Source organism: Mandrillus leucophaeus, unplaced genomic scaffold (assembly GCF_000951045.1).
Source record: "Mandrillus leucophaeus isolate KB7577 unplaced genomic scaffold, Mleu.le_1.0 Scaffold752, whole genome shotgun sequence".
NCBI lineage: Eukaryota > Metazoa > Chordata > Mammalia > Primates > Cercopithecidae > Mandrillus > Mandrillus leucophaeus.
The window spans coordinates 25180-33986 of NW_012108164.1; the positions used below are offsets into that span (position 1 = coordinate 25180).

At 49.2% G+C, this 8807-nt stretch overlaps 1 protein-coding gene across 1 annotated transcript; it reads right to left on the reverse strand.

Moving 5' to 3' along the window:
* Positions 1–4311: 4311 nt before the first annotated feature.
* Positions 4312–5887, reverse strand: BTNL10 (butyrophilin-like 10). The gene is given in 2 exon segments (XM_011966277.1): positions 4312–4631; positions 5581–5887. Coding segments are annotated over 2 exon segments (627 nt in total).
* Positions 5888–8807: the final 2920 nt, after the last annotated feature.

Here is an 8807-nt window from a genome sequence, read left to right on the forward strand (position 1 = left end):
CTTTCTTTTTTTTTTTTTTTTCATATTTTTAGTAGAGATGGCATTTCACTATATTCACCAGGCTGGTTTCGAACCCCTGACCTCAAGTGATCTGCCCCCACTTGGCCTCCCAAAGTGTTAGGATTACAGGCATGAGCCACCATGCCTGGCCCCTTCTCTGTATTTCATGAGATCATGTCCTGAGGTGAAAAGTCAGATTTCCCTGCTATCTGGGGTAACAGCATCCCCAGAGCTCCCCATCTTAGGAAAGCAGACTCCCTCAGCATCTCCCACATGCAGGATGGTTGTTGCCATAAGTTCTCCATGCCTGGCTCTCCCAGGGTTTCAGAAAATAATAAAGAAAGAGCACAGGCTGTGTGCCACACCTGTAATCTCATACCTGTAATCTCAGCACTTTGGGAGGCTGAGGCGGGTGGATTACCTGAGGTTAGGTGTTCCAGACCAGCCTGGCCAACATGGTGAAACCCCATACCTATTAAAAATACAAAAAGTAGCCAGGCGTGGTGGCAGGCATCTGTAATCCCAGCTACTCGGGAGGCTGAGGCAGGATAATTGCTTGAACCCAGGAGGCGGAGGTGGCAGTGAGCCAAGATCATGCCACTGCACTCCAGCCTGGGCGACAGAGCCACTTCTCAAAAAAAAAAAAAAAAAAAAAAGAAGGAACTCAGCGTTTCTTGTGGCAGCTAAAACTTGACTTTTACAAGGCTGTGGCTGCCTGTCACCAGCATTTCTGCTCTCTGGAATAGATGGGAACACACACACATGTACATGCATGGTCACAGGAGCACATATGCACACACACATGCACACACATGTACACATTTGCACACACACTCATGCACACTTGCACATATCTTTACACACATGAATGCATACACTAATATGTATACATATGCAAATCATATGTAAACGAATACACATGTGCACATACTCTTGGCACATTGCACTCTTGCATACACAAACGTGCCCTGTACATGGATATGCACACTCGTGAACACACCAAACATAAATGAACACACAGAAACACACATGCATGCATGTGTTTACTTGTACATGCATGCATGTGCTTACCTGTACAGTCATGCACACACTCACATATGCATACACAGTCACACTCATTCACATGCAAACACACCTGCACACATGCAGCATATGCTCACAATCATGCACATGCACAGAAACACAGACATACATGTACATATGTGTGCCTACATGAACACATGTACGTGTGTGTACCCATCACACAGATGCAAACACGTTTGCACGTGCACACATGTATGCACACAGTGCTGGAGTGCAATGGCACCATGTCACTGCAACTTCCGCCTCCTGGGTTCAAGCATTTCTCCTGCCTCAGCCTCCTGAGTAGCTGGGATTACAGGTGCCCACCAACATGTTCGGCTAATTTTTGTATTTTTAGTAAAGATGGGGTTTCGCCATTTTGGCCAGGCTGGTCTCGAACCCTTGACCTCAAATGATCTGCCCACCTCGGCCTCCCAAAGTACTGGGATCACAGGCATGAACTGCTGCACCTTGACTTTTCTTTCTTTTTTCTTTCTTTCTCTTTCTTTTTCCTTCCTTCCTTCTTTTCTTCCTTCCTTCCTTCTTTTCTCCTTCCTTCCTTCCTTCCTTCCTTCCTTCCTTCCTTCCTTCCTTCTTTCTTTTCTTGTCTGTCTGACAGGATCTGGCTCTGTCACCCAGGCTGGAGTGCAGTAGCACAATCACGGCTCACTGTAGCCTTAAACTCCTGGGCTCAAGCGATTTTCCCACCTCAGCCTCCTGAGTAGCCGGGACAACAGGCACATGCCACCATGCCTGGCTAATTTCTTTTTTCTTTTTTTTTTCTTTTTTTGTAGAGATGGGGTCTTGCTATATTGCCCAGGCTGTCCTCAAACTCGTGGCCTCAAGCAATTTTCCCACCTCAGCCTCCCAAAATGCTAGATGACAGCTGCAAGCCACCACAAACGACTCTATCATAATGCAGTCTTTACAACCAGCTGCAAATAGGGCTCTGAAGTCTAGGGACAAGTCCTCAACTCCTGAAATGACAGAGGAGGAAGTGAGTGAAGTGAATGAATGATGGGCACAGTCAATATTGAGAATAATCACAATGATTGCAACTGCAAACCCTCCCCTATGCGGCCCCTGCTCTAAATGCTACTTTGTTGGTCACTGCAGCACTCTTTCAGGATGGTATCAGCACTCCCAGCAGACAGAGTGGCTCAGGGCTCACACCAGGTCCCTCAGCCCACACCCATCAGACTTGGGGTTCAAGCTCAGATCTGTCCGTTTTCAAGAGAGAGTCCAACCAGCCTGCCCAAAATCAGCCAGTGAAGACTAACCAAGGGATTGCTAGGAGACAGATGGTCTCACTGGCTAGATCATAATCAGGCAATTCCAGAGTGAGGATCCTCATCGGCCATCCCATTCCTACTGTGTTTGAGGACACATGGATGAAGCCTCGGCTCAGGGCTTCGTGTTAGGGTCCTGGGTTTGGGGGGTGGGCAGGATGTGCCTTGTCGGGGCTCGCTGCTCACCTCTCATGGCTCAACCTCGTTGCTGCTGGTGGGTCGCCTCTGCTCCTTTTCTCTTCGCTCCCTCTCTTCTTCCAGCAATGCTTTGTTCTTTTCCCTTTGACATTTCCAGAAGATGCGGATGCCTCCAGCTATTACGAGTCCCACTGCAACAAGGAACAGAGGCAGAGCCGCTTTCCATGCCATGAACTGGGAGCTTCTGGAGAAGGTAGCTAGAGAAGATTCCCAGAAGCCAGGAATATTGGGGTGAGAGAGTGTCTGTGTTCTGAGGTCAAACTCGCTAAAGGGTTCACGAGTCCAGGGACATGATATTTGCAAATTACTGTGAAATAGTTTCCAAAATAGTATGTATTTGCACACGTGGTGCTATGAACTGAATGTCTGTGTCCCCCAAAGTTCCCAAGTTGAAATCCCAAACCCTACGGTGATGATGTTAGGAGGTGAGGCCTTTGCGAGGTGATGAGGTCATGAGGGTAGAGCCCCCATAATGGATATGATGGGAATGGTGCCTTTATAAAGGGGAGAGCCTATAGAGCTCCCGTACCCTTTCCACCATGTGAGGACACAGTGAGAAGGCGCTGTCTATGAACCAGGAAGCACCCTCCCCAGACACCAAATCTGCCACGCCTTTATCTTGAACTTCCCAGCTTACAAAACTGCGGTCAATAACTATCTCTTGTTTCTAAGCCACCTGGTCTGTGGTATTTTGTTATAGGCACACAAATGGAGTAAGACAGTTGGGTATAGATATATGCATAGGAAGTAGATATTAGATATCTATTTGTAGATAAAGAGAGAAGTGATAAAAAGAAATTTCACAACGAGGTAGAAATGTGGTGAATCTGAGTAAAGGATGCACAGACAACTTCTCTATTAATCTTGCAAATTTTCTGTAAGTTTGACATCATTTAGAAAAGTAAAAGTGAAAGTTTTTGTGAAAAGGTAAATTTGGAAACAACCAAGATATTTTTTAGTAGGTGAATGGATCAATAAACAGTGGTCCATCCAGATTCTGGAACATTATTCGTTTCAAAAAAGAAACAAGTTATTAAGGTATGAAAAGACATGGAGGAAACCTAAACGCCTACCACAAAGTGAGGGAAGCCAGTGTGAAGGGGCTACAGAGGCACAATTCCAACTACAGGACATTCCAGAACGCCTGGAAACTATGGAGACAGTGAAAACATCAGTGGTGGCCAGGAGTTAGGGGAGAAGGATGAATGAGCGGAGCACAGAGGATTAAGGGCAGTGACATTATTTTGTATGATACTATAATGACAGATATGTGGTGTTATATATTTATCTAGAACCATGGGACGCCATGCCAAGAGTGAGCCCACATGGAGACTGCGTACTCTGGGTGCCGATGGCATTGTCAACGGAGCTTCATCAATCATGGTGGACATTCCTTCTGGTGCAGGGTTTTTTTGCTGGGGGAAGTTGTGTGAGGGTGTTAGGGGAATATGGGAACTCTCTGGACTTTCTACTAAAATTTGTTGTGACCCTAAAACTGCTTTAAAAAATAAAGCCTATTTTTAAAAACCCTAAAAACCGTTGATATTAGGGTGTACATTTCTTGTTCCCCCAAAGGCAAGGCTCTCTCCAGTGTCCCTGCATCCTTATCTCTGTTCCTCTTCCGTAATCAGCACCCAAACAGTGCACCTTCCAGGACGCCCCAGCCAGGTGAGGACAGGGACCTGCTGCCCGTTCCCTCTTGCCACAAGCCCCACAGCTGTCTCTTAATGTCTCCAGTGTCCAGGGCCACGGAATCTTGTGCTCACTGATTGTGAGGACAGAACTGAACAGAGGACTCACCGGGCAGGTGACTTTCAGCCACCTTCCTCCTCTCAGGGAGGAGAGGGCTGGAGATGGAGCAAGAGAGATCCTCCACAGTCCTGTCCCAGAGCATCAAGCTGGACGTCACAGCCCAGAGACCCATGGTGGCCGAGGCTGAGAGATTGGTCACAGCAGGCCTAGCCTGGCCTCTGAAGTCTCGCCATTCCACCCAGGGCTTGGGGAACCAGCCTGCTAATGTGCACTCTGCCTTGACTCCATCCTGCTGTTCCATCACCTAGATTCTGGGCTCCATGCCCAGCCCTGAAGGAAGAGACAGCGACTTGAATCTTTGCAGCCATGGCTGCTTCTATTTAAAGGAAAAACAAAATCTTGAGGATTTCCAATGTATTTTGGCAATTTCACAAACTGCCTACCCTGTATCACATGCCATCCTTAACAGAGTTGCCCCATTTCCCAGACAAAATAGGGTAAGCAAAACGGAAAAGGCCCAGGAAGATTGAATAAGCATCTTGTGTTGCAGAAGTAGAATTCACGGCACAAGATGGGACCTAGGCTTGTCTGCTTCAAAGCACAAGTTCTGAGTCACTCGGGAAACCTCCTGTATTTCAAGACTCTCTTCTCTCTCGGTCTCTCTGTCTCCTGTCATTATTTCTCTGTCTCTCTCTTCCTCCCCATTTCTGTTGCTTACTCTCTTTCTCATTCTCTTTTACTGTCTCTCTGTCTCTGTCTCTCTCTCTCTTTCTGTTACTGACTCAGTCTCTTTGTCTGTTTCATTCTCTCTGTGTTTCTCTCAATTTCTCATTCTCTCTGTCTCTCTCCATCTCTGTCTCTCCTGTCTTTTATTCTCTGTCTCTGCTTGTCCCTCTCTCTCCATCTCTCTCTCCTCATCTCTATAATTCTGTCATTCTTTCTTCACCTCTCTCTGTCTTTCTCTCCATCTATCTTTCCACCTCTGTCTGTCTGTCCCTGCTTCTCTCTCATTCTATCTCTCCATCTCTGTGTCTCTCTCATTCTCCCTGTCTCTCTCTTTCCCTTCCCTTCCCTTTCCAGTACACTGGTGTAAGGAGGGAAAGGAAGATGAGGAAGGTGACCCTGCCTTCACAGCTGCACTTCCCGGGAGCAGCGCAGGCCAGCATGGCAGCTGCGAGAGTGCACTCTCACCCTCCTGAAAAGCCCTCCACCTGAACATGCTGGGCCCCGAGGCCATGCCTGGAAGTAGGACTGATAGCCAGTTAGCCACTGGCCTCACCTGCCACCTGCACCTGCACAATGGCCTTGCCGAACTTTACACCATCCTTGAAGTGGCAGCAGTATGTCTCGTTGTCAAAGGCTGTGACCCTGTGAATCCTCACCATGGCCTTGCATCCGGCCACATGGTCACTCACGAAGGTTGTCCTTCCTCTGTACTATGACTTTTGCTCTCTATCCATGTCCATCCCTCTCTCATGTACGTGCACAGCCAGGGAGGCCTGGCACCTGTACCACCTCAGCTCCATGTCCTCGGCACTGATATTGGGGAACAGTTGACACTGTAACTCCACATGTCCCCCAGCCATGGCCAGAATAGGGACATGAGGCCCAATGACATCAAAGTCAGCTTTCTCTGGGAGAGGCAGATCAGAAAGGGCTGGGTTAGCCATGTGTGGGGAGGCCAGGGCACTTTCCCCCTGCCCCTCCCTCATCTTGGAAGCTTTGGGGACCTCTTGAGCCCGAGCTGCTGGGAGATGCTTCAGCTTCCTGCCATGCTGGACACACACCTCCTATGCCAGGGCACCTGCCTCGACTTGCACAAGAGTCTGTCCCACAGTTTTGACAGATGCTGGCCAGTGGGAGCTGCAGGAAGACCAGGGTGACAAAGCAGATGGGCAGGAAGTCCTCTTGATCGCACATCATTGCCATTCCTGCCAGGTCAGAGCTACGCACTGTCACTGGGAGAGGAGCCACCGCCAGGAAGCTAACAGGTGCAGAGGAAAAATGCCATGGAAGAAAAAGAAGAAAAGGTCATTCACTCTCACTCCCAAACAAGTTATTAATGCTATAAATGGAGACACAGCAAGCCTCATGTGCTCCTGTACCCATCTTCTCACGGGTAACACACCTCTCACCCTAGTCCCTCTGTGGAATTCCACAAGGACATCCAGGAGGGAAGGGGTTTGATTTTCTAACCTGCTCATGAAGAGCTGTAGCCCAATCTCTAGCTGGAGACTGTCATGAAACACCAGAATGCTGGAGGAGAAAACCCAGACTCGGATTAAGCAAATTCGAGGTCAGAATGACATCAGGGGATTCCCTTAATATCCCTTGCTTTCCCGCTGTCCCCATGGGGACTTCTATAGTCAGGGGGGGTCTGGGCCCAATCCTCAGAGCTCTTCAGCTGGGATGGGCAGGCCAAGACCCTCATGAGTCTCTTGTGAGCATTTCTTGTAATCTCGGTTTAGAGAGCAGGTATTGGGAAAAAGGTCTGTGGCCTTGGGCGGTTCTTCCCAGCACAGCCATCCATGTTGGGTATTTACGTGTGTTATTAGGGAGTTGTGTGGGCACAGGCTCTTGTCCTATTTGATTCTTGCCTTCCAGGAAGACCCTGTGGTCCTTCTGCCCCTTGGGGATGGGGAGAGGTTGGAGGAAGCAGAAACACTGAAGAGTGAACAGCATCCTGACCATAGAAAATGCTCACCTGGCACCGAGAGCTGCTGCAGCTTCCTTGGGAAGTCCTGGCAACTTTAGGGGAATTAATTTAGTTTCCTGCCAACTCCAGGTGGGTGTGACCCAGGCCAAACATGCTGTCTCCAGGTGGTGATGTGAAAGGCAGCCTCGACATCTGGCAAAAGCTGCCAACTCCCCCGGTTTCCAGAGATTCTTCCTTTTGTTTTTTTTGCAAAAGTATGTAACTGTGCCTTTTGGGCAGTTGCAGTAGAGGACAAAAAAGGCTTCCCATAGAGTGTGATCCCCAGTGTGGAACGCCCCAGGGCTGGGGAGCAGGAGATACTGCCCGTGGGGAGGAGACAGGCCTCAAGATGGGACCCAGGCCAACTGAAGGAGCTGTGAATGCAGGTAAAGCCTGCAGTTATCTGGCAGTGTGCAGGCGTTTATGATCATGTCGCAATGGCCTAATTCCCATATTGTCCCGGAGGGATGTTCAGGGCTCATCTTCCCCAGCCTTTCACTGCCCTCCATGGCCGTGGGGTCATGGATGTCTGTTCTCATTGGCAGCCTCCCTGACCCAGCTTAGAACCTTCATGCTGATTTCTTGCACCCAGCGGCCAGGCCCATTCCCTCCTCACCTTCTTGTTTGAAGACTCAAAAGTCTGGGCCTTTTCCTGGGTGGTTTTTGTGAGAAAGGAGTCCTTGCTTTCCTAGAGGGAGGAGCTTTATCTGAACTCTGCAGACAGGTGCTGAGCACTCCCCGTCCCCGCGGGCGGTGGAGGAAATCCAAGTGCCAGGTCCCTCCTATGTCCCTCCTGGGGGAGTGTCCCTTTGGTCAACCAGTTGTTCCCCCTTTTATATGTCAGCACGTAAGAATTATGTTGTCCCCGTGATCTGCTTTTACCAGACAATGACGTGACCTAAAACTCGACTCACTTGTCTTTTTGAAAAAATTAATTGGCCAGGTGTGGTGGCTCACACCTGTAATCCCAGAACTTTGGGAGGCCGAGGCAGGCAGATAGCCTGAGGTCAGGCGTTCAAGACCAGTCTGACCAACATGGTGAGAACCCGTCTCTACTAAAAATACAAAAAAAATTAGCCTGGCATGGTGGCCTGCGCCTGTAATCCCAGATACTTGGGAGGCTGAGGCAGGGGAATTGCTTGAACCAGGGAGGTGGAGGTTGCAGTGAGCCAAGATCATGCTACTGCACTACGGCCTGGGTGACAGAGTGGAACTCTGCCTCAAAAAAAGAAAAAAAAATTAATATATTGTTAAAGACAGGGTCTCATCCTGTCACCCAGGCTGGAGTACAGAGGTGTGATCTCTGCTCACCGCATTCTTGATCTCCCAGACTCAAGCAATCCTCCCATCTCAGCCTCCCAAGTAGCTGGGACCACAGGTGCACCATCATGCCTGGCTAAATTTTTGGTGTTTTTTGTAGAGATAAAGTCTTGCTATGTTTCCCAGGCTTGTCTTGAACTCCCAGGCTTAAGCGATCCTCCCACTTCAGCTTATCAAAGTGCTGTGGTTACTGGCATGAGCCACTGTGCTGCATCCAGTCACACTTGTCCCGATGACTTGGGAAGGAGGGCTCAGGTTTGAGCAATCTAGAGAGAGCTGCTGCGATGTACAGAGCACACTGTGTTGACAACAGATTGTGATGCCTGTTGTCAGACGAAGAGTCATGAGCACTGGGAAAAGCTATGGCGGAGAAGGGTGTCCTGGTGGTGTGGGCTTTCAGCCCATGGGTAGGTCACTTGACACAGTGGTCCTTCTGTGCATGAGCCCATGTGTGGCCCAGAGTCTCTCAGGTGGGCAGCCAGGGCTCCTGC